Source organism: Euleptes europaea, chromosome 7 (genome assembly GCF_029931775.1).
Source record: "Euleptes europaea isolate rEulEur1 chromosome 7, rEulEur1.hap1, whole genome shotgun sequence".
Taxonomy (NCBI): domain Eukaryota; kingdom Metazoa; phylum Chordata; class Lepidosauria; order Squamata; family Sphaerodactylidae; genus Euleptes; species Euleptes europaea.
The window spans coordinates 71,624,481-71,645,422 of NC_079318.1; the positions used below are offsets into that span (position 1 = coordinate 71,624,481).

The 20,942-nt window shown below is 41.6% G+C and overlaps 1 protein-coding gene across 1 annotated transcript in view; it reads left to right on the forward strand.

Moving 5' to 3' along the window:
• The first annotated feature begins 2,739 nt into the window (after positions 1-2,739).
• Positions 2,740-20,942, forward strand: part of PAPOLG (poly(A) polymerase gamma) — a 40,958-nt gene continuing 22,755 nt past the window's right edge. Inside the window, exons 1-7 of the mRNA XM_056853400.1 lie at positions 2,740-2,756; positions 8,329-8,487; positions 8,645-8,711; positions 9,749-9,830; positions 11,129-11,238; positions 12,627-12,680; positions 16,126-16,237. Of these exons, the coding sequence (XP_056709378.1) occupies positions 2,740-2,756; positions 8,329-8,487; positions 8,645-8,711; positions 9,749-9,830; positions 11,129-11,238; positions 12,627-12,680; positions 16,126-16,237 (601 nt within the window). The remainder of the gene's footprint in view (positions 2,757-8,328; positions 8,488-8,644; positions 8,712-9,748; positions 9,831-11,128; positions 11,239-12,626; positions 12,681-16,125; positions 16,238-20,942) is intronic.

Below are 20,942 nucleotides of genomic sequence, written 5' to 3' on the forward strand. Positions count from 1 at the left end.
CTTTTAAACACAAGTCCCGCTCTTGGCAGCAAACATTACAGTTCCCAGCACTGAGGGCCTCCCTCAAACACAAGACACAACTCATGGTCATCTGATTGGGCCATTTTGGTGGCGCACTCTGAACACTTTTTAAGAAGTGCCATGTTGTCTAAGAAAGGAGAGAAGGAACCATGGAAAGATGAGGATATTGTGGTTGCGAGGAGGAGGGGAAAAGGAGATAGTGAGAAGAATGTGATATGGGGGAAGTGAGGAGCCCCCACAAGTCCTTGCAATAGGGCTACCAACTCTGGGCTAGGAAATTCCAGGAGAATTGGGGGTAGAGACCAGGGAGGGTGAGGTTTGGGAGGGACTTCAGCATGGTATAATGCCATAGAGGCCACCCTCCAAGCCCCCCTTTTTTCCAGGGTAACTTATATCTGAAGTCCGTAGATCAATTGTAATTCCACGAGGTCTCCAGGCTCCAACTGCAGGATTCCACAGCTTAGAAGATGCCGTGGTAAAACCCGGAAGGGACTATGTCACTCTTTCATAAAATGCATTATAAGTACAGATAATAATTCTATAGAAACATTTTGTATGTAAAAATAATGTATTGATAATGGATTGTATTTATTGGTAGCTGGAATGTCCAGGTTTATCTTCTGAGGAAGACAAAGAGTTGAAACAGGAACATATGTACCGGAAATCTGTTAAGAGAATAAAGAAAAGATATTAAGAACAAGAGAACAAGTAAAGGAATAATCACAATATGATGAGGACATTCTCTTTGGGCATTCATGTGAATTGTAACTCCTATGGTGGAAAATACAAATGGAACGATCTTCAACAAGGATGTGTTAAAGCCACCTGCAGTAGCATTTGTCCTGCTTACATGCATTGAATAGAATTATTTCCATGAACGGATATTTGTAACTCTGCATGGAATATTGTTGTTTGTTTCATGTGAATCTTAGTTGCAAACACTGTGAGTAACTTTGGAGAATTGGTAACTTTTGTAATATAAGTTCATGTATGTTTAAACACAGCCTGAGTTGTTTGGTTCCAACTGCAGGTTGGCAACCCTAGCTTGTGGATTCCCACCATGCAACTGAGCCCAGCCTAGCAGCTGGCACCACACAACTGTGCCCAGTTTGGCAGCTAGCACCACACAACCGGGACTTAGTTTTACCAGCTAGAGGCTCCAAGGAGAAGGGAAAGTTGGGGGTCAGATAAAGGTAGATTGGCTGGTGGGTGGGAAGGAGAAAAGGAAGCAGGAAAAGGGAGCAGCTATGGGGGGCTCTCAGGGAAGTGAAAAAAATATGGGGAAATTTTAGGGTTGCCAACCTCCAGGTGAGGCCTGGGGATGTCCCAGAATTACAACTGATCTCCAGAAGACAGGGATCAGTTGCCCTGGAGAAAATGGCTTCTTTGGGAGAGGGCATCACACCCTGCAGAGGTCCCTCTGAAATGCCTGAAATTTTTATGTTATTGAAAATGCATTCTTTCACTGAAGAAATGCATTCATTCACTAAAAATGTATTGGAAATGTATTCTCTGATTTGAATTATATTCTTTGTAATCAACAAAGTATACTCTGCACTTATGAATATGCCATACTCAGTGTATCAGAGTTGGCATCTATGATTAAAGTCACACCAAGCACATATATTATGTTAAAGGCCTTGCGTATAAGAGGCCCAGCTTTGCTCGTTAGAAGCTAATTAGAGAATCGTAAGCTGGCTCCCCACTCATAAGGGCCAGCTAGGAAAACTCCCTTAGTTAGCCTTGGCAGCTGCCAGGGCCCAAGATAAGAAGAACTGCAGTAATTTAGGATCAAATAGAGAAGCCCCTAACCATGAGGGTCTTCACTGCTCATTAGTGAGAACGAAATCACCACTTCTGTGTAACGCCTCCAAATCTCTAATAGGGTATTCAAATCCTTAAATATCTATTATTGGTTGTATGTATTGACGCCATGGATTACGTCTTTTGCACCTCCCATTACCAAAGGTTATATCCGTGCTTGCACTCCTTTGATGTTTGTGTGAATTGTCCTGCGCATTTGGGGCAATTTTCACCCGGTGTGTATATATTGGGCCTAATAAACAAACTGCTTTGAACTCTCAACCTCCTACTGTGTTATTCTCACTGGGAATTGATACAATAATGCAGGCATGTCACCTCCCCTCCCCAAACCATGACTTCTGTAGGCTGCAGCCCCAAATCTCTACGAATTTCCCAACCTGGAGTTGGCAACCCTAGGAAATTTAGATGCCCCACATATCCGTGTGAGTCCACACTTGTATCTTTATAAGCACCAGTCCCTTTTTTTGTCGTAATAAAGTATTATGCAAAATTCCCGTTTGGATTTAAAAAAAAAAAACAGGTTGTGTTTATTTATTGATTTGCAGCAGTGCCGTAGAAAATTTTTCTTCCTCGCGATTGTATTACTTTTAAATTTTCTCACAGGCACCTACCCCCCCCCCCCCAAAAAAGGCGGTAAATGCCGTTACGCGCCACCGCGGCGTGTCTAACCTTCCCGCGCAAATTTGGCGCCAAACGGCTCTATCGTTCTATTAAGGCGGGAGGACGGCTGGCAAGACTTGGCCACGGTGGGCCAGCAGGGGGCGCCGCTTCCTCAATCACGACGGCGTCGGCTTGCCCTATGGAGGGGGCGGAGGGGGCGGGGCCTCGTGCAGAAACGGCGTGCGCGTGGGAGGCGGCGGGTGCGCGCGGTTTGTGTTGCTGCTGGAGGCGGCGATGAAGGAGACGTGCGGGTAAGGGGTGGCGGCGGAAGGGGGGAACGGGGTCGTGCTTCCCTGGGTGGTGTTGGTGCAGACCAGAACCAACTGGGGCTCGTTCTCCTATTGCAACCACCCACTTTTTTTTCTTTCTTTTTTTTGGCGTGGGAGACGCTCCCTCTCCTTGGCCATTTATTCATGGAAGGTTTTGCATTGGATTTGTCACGCTATAGATGCACATTTCCCCCATCTGATTTCTCAAAACTCTGCGTGGCGGCTTATTGTTGAGTTTTGAGAATATGGATGGGGGAAAAGTGCATCTAAAGAGTGGCAAATCCAGTGCAAAACCTTCCATGAATAAATGGCCCTTGTCTCCCTGGATAAAAGCAGCGTGGGTTTTTTCTTGGTGGAGGGCTGGGCAGGCCAGCGTTTAGGCAGCCCCCTTCTCTTCCCCCCCCCCCCCCACCGACCCGTTGCTCCCAATTAGGTCTTCGTGGGCAATGGCTTGTCAGTGGGTCCGTTAGTTTCGCATTGCTGCTTTTCCTGTCTGCTGTTGTTGCTGTGTTGGTGGCGCAGCCCTCCTCCGTCCCCTGGAGGGTGGCGCCGGGGTGGTAGCTGTCCCAAAGAGGCACACCCGTCTGGGGCGAGTTTTATTTTGACGGCGAGGCTGGTATCAAAAGGGCCAGGTGGTATCCTCGGGTAGGTTCTGTGGTTCTTTTTTTAGTTTTTTTATTAATAAATTTTTTATTATTTTTCCAAAATTATTAATCACATAGTTTAACAATAACAAACAGTAAAAACAAATAGGTAACATTGGTTCTGTGGTTCTTGACTCCACGTGTGCATGGCGACTTAACCCCCCAGGCTCTGCTCCTCCAAACTGCTTAAAGCTAAACTTTCAGGTGGTCCTGGAGGTGGTTCCCAACCTTTTTTTTGACCAGGGACCACTAGGACTTTTTTGTTCGGTGCAGGGACCCCAAGGTTCAAAATAAAAATTCAAGAATTTGAAAATAAACTATAATCAGAACTGTTAGTTCAACATTAAACTTAGAATAATATTTGAATATATATTTTTATAATAGAGAACTTTTAATTGAAAATATTAATTTATTATGGGTTTATAACTTTGTTTCGCAGACCTTAATTTAGTTCTCGCGAACCCCTGGGTGTCCACGGACCCCCGGTTGGGAACCAGTGTAGGACCAAGTCTGCCTGCTTGGATTCAGGGTTAATGTGCCCTGTTTCTTTCACCACCACTATCATCCCACCTGATTGCTTTTCTTGCAAGCTTGGTATGCTTGCTTTTGCTATCTTGCAGCATTCTTTTTATTGTTTCTTAGCAATTGACAGCAGGAATGTATCTTTGCTACTATCCTGGTAGCCACCCACAATTAAGGGCCCCTCTCCTTTGTTTTGCTTTGGGGGGGGGGTTGCTGCTCAAATTTGATGGAAATTGTACCACTTTGTGTAAAGAAAAAATAAGGATTGCAATCTCTCTCTCTCTTTCTATATATATATATATATATATATATAATATATATATATATAATATATATATATATATATATATATATATATATATATATATATATTAATAAGGTCATAGACAAGCAAAAGTTACAGCAAAGTTCAAAATGGGGGAGAAAAAAGGGAAAAGCATACAATAACGGAGAAATCTAGATCACTTTAACATCTGATCATGTAATTGATATAAAAAATGAAAAGCAATGAGGCCAGAATACAACCTTGTTAGGATTGCTGTATTGTTCTAGTTCTTAATGCAGTTGCTTTTCCTTAAGAAACTTATGCTGCCTCCAAAGGCTTCAATTTCTGCTAGTGTGTGAATTTTTGCAAGCTACCTCAGGAGCTTTTTATACTGAGTCAGTAGGATGAAAATATTTTTTAAAAGTAAAAGGTTGATGGTTTGTTAAAACACTGGTCAGTAAGACTAGATTTTAATCATGGTTTTCTTTGTAAACAGCACTTCTCATGACGATTCATTCGGGCCACCAGGCCTTGCATTTCTTGCAGTGTTTGTATTTTGAATGCATGCATGCCTTATCCATAGGTAGAGGAACTTCATTAGAATATTCCCAAACTGGGTCTCTTTTACAGCTTGCAGCCATTATAGGTTTTCTCCTCCAGTGAGGGAATAATGTGATAAACCTCAGGATATACACACAAAGATCCCAAGACTTCTGGAGAATTCTGCTCAAAAGGTTTCACTATCATTTTTACTGCTTGCCCCTCCCTTGTCACACTTAGTTCCTTGTGCAGATCTATTCCACTCCAGTCAATCTTGTATTCATTGAACTTCTTGAAACTTAGCACTTAAGAGGTAAGGGTGTACATTCGGTGTACATAGATTTGCAAAGAAACAATGTGATTAAAGTCTTTTTCTCAACTCTGTATGTTTATTTTATCACATTTTTGCTGTGAAGAAGAGGCATGTTATCTCCGCAGGCACAAACTCAGTTTTGAGAACTGCAAAACCAGGTATCTGAAAATATCATTTAGATAGAAAAATTGCCCAAAATAATCTTACAGAAACTTCTGGAAGAGCATGACATTGTGAATGGGTTAATGGAATTCATTTACCAAAAAATGTAAACATTGCATCAATATACAGTCTCATGCTACATAATTAAAAACTAATCCTTATTTCATGATGAATAACCTTTGGACTATAATAACCTTTGGAAAGAAAACTATCTTTAGATAGATTTGTCCTCAAAAAGCATTTTATTTTTTTAAAAATCATTTATTTTTATTCACCCTGCTAAGAATTGAAACTTTTGCCTCTAAAGCAGATGCTCCGCCATGGAACAATACCATCCCTCGGGAATGCTTTTTTACTTCACAGCCCTCAAAAACTTGGAGATGGGCTTATACTCATGCTGACAAGTGTTTCTGTGCTTCGTGTTCTCAACACACTAGTTTACATATATGTGGATGTCTTGCAAGAACAGAACAAGAAAACACTTTTAACCTGGGGGAAGAAAGGATTGCCAGCCTCCAGGTGTGGCCTGAAGATCTTCCAGAATTACAGCTGATCCTCCAGGCCATACCGATCAATTAACATATATGGGTATATATGAGAGGTTTGAGCTGAAGTTGTTAGCTAGTGACATGGAAACATGTTATGTGCTTATTCACGTAAAATCTGATAACCACGAAACTAGACAAAAAGCTACTGCTACAGTTGGCCAACTAAGAGTGAAAAGGTTAACCTAACCTGAAAGCCAGATGAAACAGCGTAGCTTTCACTTGTTTTCTGAGTGATTTCATTCAAGAGGACACATGAGCCTCCCTTGGGAAGGAATTTCACAATATTGGTGCTGCCACTAAGAAAGCTCAGTCTGATGTTGCCATCCACCAGACCTTAGATGGTTTGTTGCTCAGATCAGTGACTGAAATGTGGGTTGGAATGTTCAGGTAGGTTCATAGAGTTGGAAGGGACCATACAGGCCATCAAGTCCAACCCCTGCTCAATGCTGGATCAGGCTAGAGCCGTGTTGGCGAACCTATGGCACGGGTGCCACTTCCGGCACTCGTAGCCCTATCTGCCGGCACGCGCGGTTCCTCCAAGCCGCTGGCCTTTCCGGCTCTGCCCTGCCCCGGATGGGGGAGGCTGTAGCCCAGGGGTGGGGAACCTCCGACATCATTGGCGGTGGCCCCCGGACTCTCCCACAGAAGCTGCCGCCATTGCCGCCACTGGAGCGTGCGTGGCCGGCCAGGTGGGTGGGAGAGCGGGGAACAGAAGCCGAGCGCCCACACTCGGCATGGCCGGCGGCTTCTCCGGCGCCCTCTGGGCCTGTGCGGGTGGAGGGGCGTGGCTGGCCGGTGGGTGCGAAGGAGGCGTCCTCTGCCCTACCCTGCTCGCCTCTCACTAGCCTGCCGCCGCCGCCACGCCCCACCGAGTGGCAAATCCAAGGCAAAACCTCCCATGCATAAATGGCCTCTTTCTTTTTCTGTCTCCCTCTGTCCTTTTCTTTCCCTACTTTTCTTTCTCTCCCTTGCTCCATTTCCTTCTCCCTTTCTCTCTCTTTTTCTTTCTTTCTCTCCCTCCCTCCCTTCCCTTTCCTTCTCCCTTCCCTTCTTTCCTTCCTTCCTTCTTTCCCTCCAGCGGCTTCTCCGGCGCCCTCTGGGTCTGTGCGGGCGGAGGGGCGTGCAGTCCTATTCCACCTTTGAAGTGCCCACAAGCCATCCTCCAAACACCTTTCCATTTGTCTTGATATGTAGAGAGAAAACACTAAGGAACTAGTTGCCAATCTCCAGGTACTAGCTGGAGATCTCCTCCTATTACAAGTGATCTCCAACCAATAGAGATCAGTTCCCCTGGAAAAAATTGCCACTTTGGCAATTGGACTCTATGGCACTGAAGTCCTTCCCCAAACCCCGCCCTCCTCAGGCGCAAAAACCTCCCACTCATGGCAAAGAGGAACTTGGCAACCCTAGCCTCTCCCTCTGGGCCCCCTCTGGGGGTGGTATTCAGGTTAAATTGCCGCATTGGCACTCGGCGATAAATAAGTGGGTTTTTGGTTGCAGTTTGGGCACTCGGTCTCTAAAAGGTTCGCCATCACTGGGCTAGAGCATCCCTGACAAGTGCTCATCCAGCCTCTGTTTAAAGACTGCCAGAGAGGGGAAGCTCACTATCTCCCTCCACTGCTGAACTACTGACTGTAAAAAAAATTTTTTCCTAATATCCAGCCAGTTTCTTTTCACATGTAATTTAAACCCATTATTGGGAGTCCTATCTTCTGCCAACAGGAACAGCTCCCTGCCCTCCTCTAAGTGACAGCCTTTCAAATACATAAAGAGAGGAACCATGCCCCCCCCTCAACCTCTTCCAGACTGAACATTCCTAAGTCCCTCAGCCTTTTCTCGTAGGGCTTGGTCTCCAGGCCGCTGATCATCCTCATTGCTCTCCTCTGCACCCTCTGTATTCTGTCCACATCCTTTTTGAAGTGAAGTCTCCAGAAATGCACACAGTACTTCAGGTGCAGCCTGACCGATGTGTACAGCGATTTAGGACATCTTGTGAGTTGGATGTTATGCCCCTGTTGATACACCCCAAGACCGCATTAGCCTTTTTGCCACTGCTTCACACTGAATGCTCATATTCAGCTTACAGTCCACCTGTACCACCTAGATCTTGTTCATATGGGAGAAGGTCTGGTTAATGTGTTGGGCTTGGATCAGGGCAGCCCAAGTTTGAATCTCCATTCTGCCATGGAAGCTTACTGAGTGACTTTGGGCCAGTCATTCACTCTTAGCTTAGTCATTCACTCTTAGCTTAGGATAAAATAGAGTACAGGATAACTGTAAGCTGCTTTGGGTCCCCACTGGGAAATTATATGTTAAGGAAAATTTATGCTGACTTTTTATTAGGAAACTTAGTGTCTTACAATAGGAAAGTACTTTGTGTGTTAACTTCTCTGGTAGCATGCCACTTCAAAGCACAGATGTTAATTGCGATTGCATTAATAGCTTATATTTAGTTACATGTGGCTCGAAACAGAGGTGAATTGTTATTTCAATATATAGCTAGTGAGATGGGAAGAAACTTTCATCCTCATCCCTGTTTTAATGTAACTTATTTATACAGCAGTTCTGTGGTGGAGAACCAGCCACAAAGGCACTACGGAATCTCCTCTCCAATTAGCCTGGCACCTCCAAGGGAAATAGATTACATCTATACACAGAAGTTGATTGAGGCCATGGAGCCGTTTGGTGTATTTGAAGATGAGGAAGCGCTAAATCGAAGGTAATGACAAAAATGTCATGTAGTTGAACCAAACCAGAAAGCTTCAAATAACTAGGATTGCAACAGTAATAATGATATTTGTGTTGGCTTTTAAAATCACAACATACGTTGTAAAACTGTTCCCAAAACATTTTCTCCCTTCCCTTGGCTATTACAGGTTAGTTGTTCTCAGGAAACTGAGTAACTTGGCCAAAGAGTGGATTGTGGAAGTTGCCGAAAAGAAGGTAAGTATTTTGTTGTCAGCATACCATCCCTTTAAAAAAAGGGTCGGCCTGCTTCAGGAGTCCTCAACCTTTTTTGAGTCAATGGGTGCTTTTGGAGGTTTGAGAGGGAAAGTAGTAGATCTTATCGCAGAATGGCTGCCATGGGAGTCGTTTTAAAAGGTTTAAGTCCCAAGACAAGCACCCTCTTACGATAGTTGCAGCTTTTTCTTCGTTGGTGCCCCTGTAGACCCAAAGATGGTGCTTCCTGGTGTCTTCTGAAGCACTTCCTGCTTCAGTGAGGAAGAGGAAAGCCAGGAAACACATCAGTGGGCACCATGGCACCCATGGGCAGCATGTTGGAGATCACTGGTCTGCTTTATCTTCTGTAGTTAGGATTCTTTAGTTCTAGGTGCTGCTTTCTAGATTTCTCTACATCTGCAAAGGTGAGCGTACTGTTGTGGTCATGGCTCTGTCTCTCCAACATACACATCCACTCTCTGCTAGATATCATAGGCGATCAGAATGGGCTTGAAAACATCGTGTATAAGCAGACTTTTGTCTGTGCTTGCAACAAAATGTAGTAGCCCTTAACTGACCTTTTGGTGGCATGAGCCACCATCTGCAATGGTGTCTTTCAGATTTTTTGACATATTGGGTTCCATAAGGGTACATGTGTGAACTCCACTACATGTAAGCATTGATAGATTACTTTTGCAACTACTATTAAAATGACACAGGTTGGTCAACCAAAGACTGTTTTCTACCACCACTACCCTCCACTGCAGAAACCTCCTCATCCTTCACAAGAAGGCCAGAGTCCAGTATAATGCTGGCTCCTTCCTGCTCCTTCAGATGTTGACAGCAGTACAAATATTCGTGCTTCGAGTTGCACAGGAGGGTGGATGGACCATGTGCCTGATGACACACTTGCTGAAACAATACACTAACAAATGGGGCTGTTTTTGCTAAGGGCCAGAAATACCAAATTCTTCTCATCAATTCAATACTCAAGCTTATGGAATGAGATTTCCAAGGTAAAAAATCTTTCTGTATTACAGAACCTCCTGTCTTCAGTCACGTCAAGTTCTGGGGGTAAAATATTTACATTTGGTTCCTATCGGCTTGGCGTCCACACCAAAGGTATGCTGCTCACAACCAGTGTTGATTTTTATTATAAATGTACAAAAATAAACAATACACAACCTATGTATTACAAGCGCACAACGTACTTATTGCTACAAAATACGTTAAATTTGCATTGCTAATCTTACAAAAAATTACGCTTATACATAATTCCAAATGAAAGTATCTTACGTTTGTTATGTTTTGTCCTATTTGTATTTCTTTTTCTTAATGTATTTTCAAATGGTTCCAGTCCAAACACTACATCATATTCAGTACTTCCTTCTTTGCCTCTTCATAGGAAATTTTTATTCCAGAAATAGATAAACATACTGGCGCTGTGCGAATAATTCCAGGGTATTATTCTTTTTACACCCCTGTTTTAATGTTTTGTCCATGTTGATAAAAAAACACATTTTTCTCAACTAGATTTCATAATTTGGCAAACGAGTATGCTTCTAGTACTTTGCTATCAGCATTCTTGCCACTACCAGAAAGTGCAATATTGTGTACCACAGCTTTTGCGGTAGCTTTTCTGAATTATAGCTCAGCAGGCACATACATTAAGGTAGATGTTTTTCTTTAATATTAGATCTATCCCTTTTTTTGGTACCATTTTCCAAACCCCTTGTAGCATTCTGCAGTCCCACCACATATGGAGGTTGGAACCACTGTGTTTCCCCTACTTCCAGCATAGAGCTGAGAGATTTGAAAACATTTTTGCTAACTTTTTTTGGTGTATAGTACCACCTGTAGCATCATTTATTCTTAAGGATCTGAGAAACGTTTAAAAAGATGTTTAACCACATCTTGGGTGTCAGCTCCTTTCTAAGTTTTACTTCCCAGCTTTTTCTGTACTTATGTCTGGGATTTCCATTTTCTTGTACTAGATTATATATATATGAGTCACTGACCCTTTTTTGTTATGGTGGATTATATAAATAACCATTTCTCCATTGTTAATGGCTTATTCAGGCCTTGTCCTCTTGCTGTTTCACTGAGAAATCTTGTGCAAGCAGGTACTGTAGCCACAAAATATTGCCACTGCTGTATTTTCCTGTGTTCACACGTCAGCAAATCTTAAAGTCCAGCCTTTTTCCATTTTGAAAAATCACTTTAAAAGCTAGCTGGACCAAACGTTTCACTGCCTAATAATGGGGTTAATACTGAAAAGTGACCCACTAATTTTTTACCCCACTGACCCCAAACCTGAACTGTTGTCATAGCAATTACATCTCCACTCAACCTTTTTTGATTCTTTTTAAAGTGGCTACTCTTGAGCTACTAACTGGTGCCAATTGTGTATATGTTTGTAGGTGCTGATATAGATGCTCTCTGTGTTGCCCCCAGACATGTGGAAAGGTCAGACTTCTTCCTGTCATTCTTTGACAAGCTAAAGCGGCAAGATGGTATCAGAAACTTGAGAGTAAGTATCTTATCGGGGCAGTTCACATATGTATATTGGGTGGGTGGTATGTGTGCATGATGTTAGTAGCTGCTAGCTAGCCATCTTAGCCTTCAAGGCCCCACTGTATGTGCTACAGCAGGCTAACACAATTTATTCCAGCATCAGCTTTCATGAGTCAGAGCTCACTTCATCTGATAAAGTGAACATTAACTCTCAAAAGCTTACTCTGAAATAAACCTGGTATTTAAGGTACCATTGGATCAGATTGAGGGGCAGTACAGAGAGCACTAGTTACAAGCAGCCGACTTTTCCTGTGGAAAGGCCAGGGAGGCCCAGAGTATGCCAGTGGGTTGGTCCAGCCTGCTTCTTATTTCTTATTTATCTATTTACTTCATTTATACCTTACTTTTCTCCCTAATGGGGCCCTAAGGTGGCTTGTGTAATTCTCCTCTCCTCCATCCTTGCAACAACCCTGTTAGGTAGGCTAGGCTGAGAGTGAGTAACTGGCCCAAGGTCATCCAGCAAGCTTCCATGGCAGAGTAAGGATTTGAACTTGATGCTCTCAGATCCTACTCTGGCACTCTAACCACTGCACCATGCTAGCTCCATCTTCCCCAGTTCTCTTCCCTTCTGTAGTCCCTGTCCCATATGGCTTTTGACCAACCGTGTCCCGTGATTGCCAGCATACCCTTTTTCGGTGGTCAAAGGGAAACCCATATTTCTACCCAATCTACCTTGTTTTTGACTAAGGACTTATTTTATTTTTAAAAAATTCTGTGCTGCTTTTCAACCCAGCTCAGGTTTCCCAAGGTGGTGAACGTTAAAATATGTCAAACATTAAAAAACAACATTTAAAATACTAGTGGACACCCCAAGAAATCGTTGGTCACTTTCATGCTATTTACAGAGCAGCATTAAGAGCGTACATCAGCTCAGGAAACCTACAGCTTATCAGTTGAAAGGCTTAAGAGGCAGAGAATTTTCAGACATGGAGGCAGCAACCGAAAAGGCCGTGTCCTGTCTCTTTGCAAGTCTTATTTGACAGACCTCCCCCTGAGACTCCGGAGAGTTGCTGCTGGTCAAAGGAAGCCGTGGTGACCTTGATAGAGAAAGGGTCTGTCTTGGTATAAGGCAGTTTCATGTGTTCATACCAAACCCAATCTGGGGTTTTGGATTATTTTGTTCAGTGTTGAGGACATTAAATTGTCTGTTCACACATCACAAGTTAAATTACTTTAAATTTTAAATGTAAATAGGGGACATACCCCGGATGTATATGGCTGGCTGGCTTGAGAGAAATACTGGAATCTTGCACTTCTCATGGGGAAGCTTCATCTTTCTAGATAATCCTAATTCTCAGATTAATCTGAATTTACTTGAAATAACCACTTTTCCTCGCCCTGCAGGCAGTAGAAGATACATATGTACCAGTAATCAAGTTTGAATTTGATGATATTGAGGTAAATACTTAATTACTACTGAGCAAGCAAAATATAAAGGTTTTTTTGTGAGTTTATGTGGGTGTGTCTTTGGAGTATGTGCTTATGGATGACTGTTCATTGGAGATGAACAATTTCCAGATGGACAGAGGTAGTTTGCCATCGCCTGCCTCCACTTTTAAAAGAACTAGCTGAAGTAATTTCAGAACCACTGGCAATAATCTTTGAGAATTCATGGAGAACAGGAGAAGTTCCAGCAGACTGGAGGAGGGCAAATGTGGTCCCCATCTTTAAAAAGGGGGGAAAAGAAATCCCAAACAATTATTGCCCAGTCAGCCTGACATCAATACCAGGTAAAATACTAGAGCAGATAATTAAACAGACCATCTGTAAGCACTTAGAAAGAAATGCCTTGCTCACTGACAGTCAACATGGGTTTCTCAAAAACAGGTCATGCCAAACTAATCTCATATCTTTTTTTGAAAGAGTGACGAGTATGGTAGATGAAGGGAATGCTGTAGATGTACTGTACCTTGATTTCAGTAAAGCCTTTGATAAAGTCCCCCATGATCTTCTTGAAACAAAGCTAGTAAAATGTGGGCTGGACACTGCTACTGTTAGGTGGATTGGTAATTGGTTGACCAACCGAATCCAAAGGGTGCTCATTAATGGCACAACTTCATCTTGGAGAGGAGTGACCAGTGGGGTACCACGGGTCTGTCCTGGGACCGGTGCTATTTAATATTTTTATAAATGACTTGGATGATGGAATAGAGAGCATGCTAATCAAATTTACAGATGACACCAAGTTAGGAGGGGTAGTTAATACCCCAGAGGGTAGGGTCAGAGTTCAGAATGACCTCAATAGACTGGAGAGCTGGGCCATAAGCAATAAAATGGATTTCAATAGGGAGAAGTGTAAAGTACTTCACCTAGGCAGAAACAACATAAGGCACAGGTTCAGGATGGGAGATCTGGGAGTCTTAGAGGACCCCAAACTGAACATGAGTAAACTGTGAGATGGCGGCTAAGAAGGCCAATGTAATTCTGGGCTTCATCAATAGGAGTATTGTGTCTAGATCAAGGGAAGTAATACTACCACTGTATTCTGCGTTGGTCAGACCTCACTTGGAATACTGTGTCCAGTTTTGGGCTCCACAATTTAAGAAGAATGTTGACAAGTTGGAGCGTGTCCAGAGGAGGGCGACCAGAATGGTCAAAGGTCTGGAATCCATGCCCTATGAGGAGAGACTTGAAAAGTTGGGTTTGTTTAGTTTGGAGAAGAGAAGGTTGAGGGGAGACATGATAGCCATGTTTAAATATTTGAAGGGATGTCATGTTGATGAGTGAACTAGCTTGTTCTCGGTTGCTCCAGAGACTAGGACACGGAGAATTGGATTTAAACTAATAGAAAAACGATTCCACCTAAACCTTAGAAAGAACTTTCTGACAGTGAGGGCTGTTCGACGGTGGCATGTGCTGCCTTGGAGGGTGGTGGAGTCCCCGTCTTTGAAGGTCTTTAAGCAGAGGCTAGATGGCCATCTGTCGGGAGTGCTTTGATTGTGGGATCCTGCATGGGGGGGGGAGGGTTGGGGTCACTGGGGATGTGGGAGGAGGTAGCTGTTACTTTCCTGCATTATGCAGGGGGTTGGACTAGATGACCCTGGTGGTCCCTTCCAACTCTATGATTCTGTGTCACACCCCTGGACTTGTTTTTTAAGTCTGTCTTGGGCAATACACAGGAAGGTTTCCAAACAATCTGACATGCAGTGGGTGGCCAGGTGGGAGGCAGGGCCTTTTTAGCAGTGGCACTGAAGTTAGGGCACTTCCACCTGTAGTGGTTGCAGGCCATCATTTTTGGCCTTTAGATGTCAGGTGAAAGTGGCCTTGTTTCAGAATGACTCATGTGTGTCTTCGACTTCTTTTAATTCGCTGGTGTTCCCACCATTCTCAATCTCACTGTAAATTGTAGTATGCTCTGTAGTTTTATAGTGATTTTAAAAGATGCCTTCTTATATGGTACAGAGAAGTCTTGGCATAATTTGTTTTGAAAGGCACAAATGTTCTATTAGTTATTTATTTCTGGTCAAGCCTAGCATTGTTTTAAACATTTACAAATTGACTTGCGCTCTTTACCCACCATCATGCTCTTCCCCAGATCAGGAAAAATTGTTTCACGTTGAAATAATCTTGAGAAATAAAGCACTATGGGGTGCACACCTAGCAACTGTGGCATTGAAGTGTCCTCTTCGCATTTTCTCTCTACTCCTGTCTGGAAGTAGTGCTGATCATGACATGTAAAGACTGTTTCTGCTAGAATAAAGTACAGACAGACCCAACCATTTCTCCATAGCCACATGGCAGCTGTGGGGAACTTAATTCCCTAACCTCCACAGGACTTGATTAGGATTGGGACCCAGCTTCAGGGGAGAAGGAGCATCTGTCTCCGCCTCCCACACACACTGTTTTTCTGACTCCAGTAGCTCTGGGGTGTTGTAGCCCTATTGTGGGGCTGCACATGCTCTGAATACTGCATGTGCAACCCTACAATGTAGCTATGCTGTTGGACCTCCTTCCCTGGTACCATGGTCCCAATCCTTATAATTGGGCACTGTGGTGCTTGGGGAATTAAGTTCCTAGCAGCTGCCACTTGGCTGCAGGGAAACTAAGTCAGGTTGAGGAAATCATGACCTGACTCGTGGTCAGATGTATTGTATAGTCTGGCCCTAAAACTGGCTTTGACAACTAAGTTAATTTGGACGCAATGAACAAGAACCACTGTGGTTAACAGTTCAATGTATTGCCGTATGGAGCCTACATGGTTCAGTGCTGTACTTATTTTTATTACTCTGTTATTACTCTTCTGTTAAGCTAAAGATTGGCTCCTAAAGTGACTTATGGTAACTTTCAAATACAGTTATAAGCAAAAAAAAAATGTTAAGGAACATTGTTTTAAAATTGTTTACACATTTCAACGGTGTAAATGCTTAACAATAAATAAAATTCCAGTACTTTGACAGATTAAAAAGTGCAAGAACAGGACAAATTGATGGGAGAAAGGGTCTTATCAAAGCACTCTTTATGTGACTTGTGGGCAAGCGTATATCCTCCTCTGCTGTGCCATTTTGTACAGCAGGTATTAGCGAGGGCTGAGTCCAGGCATGGTAGAAGGACCGGTGTATCTCTGTCTTCCCACGTGGCAATAATTGGCTGTGTTGAGCGCCAATGAGGTATGGGCAGGATATGCTAGTAATCTTTTGGCATCTTTGCAACGTTCTGAAGGTATCTCCATGATCCTTCCACCAGTCTTCACTCCACCTTCCTCTAAATCTAATCCAACCTTTTTAATTATACATAGCCCCGTAGACCAAGTTATGCTAAACGGACCAATGTGCCTGATCTTTGACAATAAGCTCTAACAGCTTTAAGGGTCACTATTGAGAAGATGCTACCTTAACTTCTTTAGATCGACCTTGTGTTCGCAAGGCTTGCACTGCAGTCCATTTCTGACAACCTGGACCTTCGAGATGACTCGCGTTTGAGGAGCCTCGACATAAGATGTATACGGAGCTTAAATGGTAACCTGCTTTTCCAAAGGCTTAAACGTGGCTGCTGAGCATTGCTACACAGTTTTGCTTATTTAGCACATTAACTCTTGAAGCATATGGTCTTATGGTTATGTGAGATTTTGATTAGGTCTGTGCTATAGCTAAGTACTTCTTGGTGTGAGTAATAACACTTCATGTCAGTTTCACACTCTCAAATGTTTAAGGTTTACAGAGATAATACAAAGGTATTAAACATCCTGATAAGGTAGGGCAGAATTATCCCCATATTACTGACAGGTGGGCTGAGGCTCAGGTGGTAATTGCCTAAGGTGCATGCTGAAGACCAGATTCCCTTTGCAGGTGTCCAGAAACTGTGCCCATATATTTTTCCACCTCAAAGCACCGTTATGTTAAAAAAGTTATGTTAAAAAAGGATGAACCCCCCGCTACAAGCGCGGAGTCGCGCTCCTGCTGTCTCGCTGCCGCGGGGAGATCAATCAGCCCCGTGAAATCCGGCAAGCGGCACCCCTCGGAGCAAGAGGGGATGCAGAAATGGGGGCCGGTGGTGGCCCTGTCATCTGAGCGATAGCCGCCAAGAAAACGGCGGCGGTCGCTCTGATGGGGCTCCGCTGAATTGCCGGCGCCATCTTAAAGGAACAGCAGAAGAAAGCGAGGTGGGATCCGATTTTCTTTTATATTTTGGAAAAAAGGCTTTTTTTTTACTTTTAACAACTTAAACTTGGGGTGTGAGGCAAAATTGCTCTTAAAGGACTTAACTCAGTACCATCTATAATTCTGTTACGCTCTGTTGTTTGGACTTTTGGCTTTTTGCCAGTTGAGTGACGCGTTTTAAAAACTTTACCAAAGCAGGAACTTGGAAGTAAGAGAAAGAAGTTGGAGAATAATCAAGTGACATGGAATGAAACTATTTGAGATGTCATAGTGATTGTTTTCTCTAAACTGATTCTCTCATCTGAAATAATTTTCATATAATGAAATAAGAGAAACCTTGTGCCCCCCCCCACTCCCCCTTTTTGGATTACAATCGTCAGTTGTTTTGTCTTCAGCTTGTACAGCTTACAAATGGGAGAAAAAGAGAAACATACCAAGGATATTCTTAAGGATACAAAGCTAGTGGTACCACTTCCTCAGAGAAGGCCCTCTGTGACTCAAATTGCAACTAAACAGACAACCTCTCCAAGTGCACAAACATCTGTTACAGCCAAGATGACTCCAAAAGCAAAGCCTGAAGTAACATTGTCTGCTGTATTTGAACTTTTAACTAAGACTCATCAAGATGTTACTGAAATGAAGCAGGAGTTATCCCAGAATACAGTTACTACATCCAAAATTCTGCTGCAATAGCTACTTTGCAAGATACAATCTCATCTCTGACTATTAGGCAAGATAGGGTTGAAACCAAGTTAAAGAAAAATACACAGGAAATTAAAGAAACTAAGAAGGTGGATACCCTCGAGATGGCAATTGCATCCTCATCTGACAGAGACGAGAAGCAACAAGACCAGATAGCGATGATAGAGCTTAAGATAAAGGAATCTTCTCTTCGTATACGTGGACTGAAAGAAAAAGTTGAAAATAGGGATCTACGTGGATATTTGGCAGTTCTTTTGGCAGACTTTCTACAAGAATCTGAAGAAGTTACTACAGGAATGATTGTGACAGCCTATAGAATGAATTCTGCTTATGCAACCAGAAACAAAGTACCTAGGGATTGCCTGCTTCAATTATTCTTGAGGAGTCATCGGGATTTGATACTTAACACTCATTACAAGACACCACTAAAAGTTGAAGATGAACCTTTGAGATTGATGAAGGAAATACCAACAAGATTGCTGAGGAAAAGGAAAGACTTCATGGAGATTGTTCAAAGTTTAAGGCTCAATGGAATCCAATATAGATGGGAATATCCTCAAGGCATCTCCTTCACTTTTAAAACAAAAAGGTTTAAGTATACAGAAGTGGATAAGGCGGAGCAATTCCTAAGAAGATATGATGCAGAACTGGTGAAACCTACTAAATCAACTAAGCAAGTTCCAATCAGAGAATCCACGGAAGAAGAAAAGGCATCAGAGGCATCTGGAGGGGGAGACTTGCCAGCAGATTCTCCAGAGGACTCTCCAATTGATGAAGCTGAAGACTAAAGATTGGAGGGAAGGGGGCAACAAGATATAAGGTTGTTTAAGTTGTGTATGGAAAAGTATGGGATCTAACTGTTTTTTGATATGTTACAGGTATTATCTTGGAACATCAACGGTTTGAACTCTCCTAACAAAAGGAGGAAAATATTTCACCAGCTACATAAAAGTAATGCTAATATTATTTGCTTACAGGAAACTCATATACTCCCAAAGGATATATTTAGATTGGAACATTCTAGGTTGGGTACACTTTTTACGGCATGTAATAATGGTAGAAAAATTAATGGAATAGCTATGTACATACCTATTTCATTAGAACCAAAAGTTATCTTCCAAGATATGGAGGGAAGAGTTTTGTTAGTTGAAATAACATGTGGCTTTCAGAAGATAATGCTTGTGGGAATATATGCGCCTAATATGAATCAAAAAGTTTTTTATGATAAATTAGCAATATTACTAGCCGAATATGCCACAGAAAAAATGATATGGATGGGGGATTTTAATGGTGTGAAAGTACCTAAGATAGACAGATCTGGAAAAAAGAAGAAAGCAACTAATGAAGGAAAATTACCAGGGGTTTTTGATGCTCTTACTGATCAATGGAATATGTTTGATGTCTGGAGATTGGCACATGGCAATAAGAAAGGATATACTTTTTTTTCTCAGAGACACCTTACATACTCCAGGATAGATATGTTATGGCTATCGAAGGGTTTAATAGAGAAATCAGAAGATTCAGAGATTTTACCTAGGGTTCTATCTGATCATAATGCGGTTTCAGTTAAAATTCAAATGGGAGACAGAAGATATAAACCCTGGAGAATTAATGACTTCCTCTTAAAAAATATTAAAATAGTTACCAAATTGAAGATGGATATACAGAATTATTTTAAAGAAAATACAGATAAGGGTACCCGGGAAGATATAGTTTGGGATGCTGGTAAGGCAGTAATTAGAGGATTGTTAATCCAACAAAACACAAGGTGGTATAGGGACAGGGAAAAAAAGAGAAAACATATATTAGAGGAAATAAGACAAGGTGAAAGATATTTAAGTAGATTGCAAGATAAAGTAGCTAAGCAGGAACAGCAGGTTAAGATTAGAAATTGGCAACAACAATATGAATTCTTAATAGCTGAAGAAATTGAAAGTAAACTTATGTATAATAAACAAAGATTTTTTGAACATGCAAATAAGCCGGGTAAAATGTTAGCTTGGCAACTTAAGCAGAAAGAGAAAAAAATACCAATAACTCAAATTAAAAAGAATGGTAAGATTATAAGAAAAAAAGAGGAGATATTAGAAACATTTGTAGAATTTTATACAAATTTGTATTAAAAAAATGTAGTTTCAGAGGTAGAAATGGATAAGTATTTTATCAAAGGGGATTGGGGAAAAATAACACAGGAAAATAAAGATTTTTTGGACTCAATAATAACTAAAGAGGAGTTAGAAGAAGTAATAAAAAAAGTAAATTAAATAAATCTCCCGGCCCAGATGGATTTAATGCATTTTATTATAAAACATTTAAAGATCAGTTAATTTCTTATTTATTGGAAGTGATGAACCTAGCACTGAAAGAAGGCATTATCCCTCAAACTTGGAAACAAGCAAATATAACAATGCCAAAGGTAAATTCTGATTTACTGGAAGTTAAAAATTTTAGGCCAATTTCATTGTTAAATGCTGATTATAAATTATTTGTAGCAATATTAGCTAATAGATTAAAACAAGTAATACATGAAGACCAAGCTGGTTTTTTACCTGGAAGGTTGATGAGTCAGAATGTGAGGGTGGTAATTGATCTTTTAGAATATGCAGAACAAGAAACAACACCAATAGCGCTGATATTTTTAGATGCTGAAAAAGCTTTTGACAATGTCAATTGGCAGTTTATGTTTAAGATATTAGATCTCATGGATTTTGGTATGAATTTTAAAACAGCTATAGAAGGAATATATACACAACAAACTGCCAATCTGATTATAAATGGGTCATTATCACCAAATATTGAAATACAAAGGGGAACGAGACAGGGATGTCCTCTTTCCCCTTTATTGTTTATTTTAGTATTAGAATTTTTACTGCATAATTTCAGAACAAATGATGATGTAGTTGGTGTACGAATAGGTAAAAATCATTATAAATGTAAAGCATATGCGGATGGTTTAGTTTGTTTTTTGATTGATCCGATTGAACAAATTGACAGATGGAATAAAATGTTGGAGGTTTATGGAAAGCTTTCAGGTTTTAAAATTAATAAAGCTAAAACCAAGATATTAAGTAAGAATATGACTCTTTCACAACAACAAATATTAACAAAAAGGACGGGTTTATTATTGAAAATGAAGTTAAATATTTAGGCATATGGATATCAAATAATAATCTTAATTTATTTCAAGATAACTATGTGAATCAATGGTAACAGATAAAAAAGGATTTGACAAGTTGGGAAAAACTACCATTATCATTGTGGGGAAGAATTTCGGTAGTTAAAATGATGATATTACCTAAAATGCTCTTCTTGTTTCAAAATCTCCCAATAGTTAAGGGTGTACAGATATTTGATGCTTGGA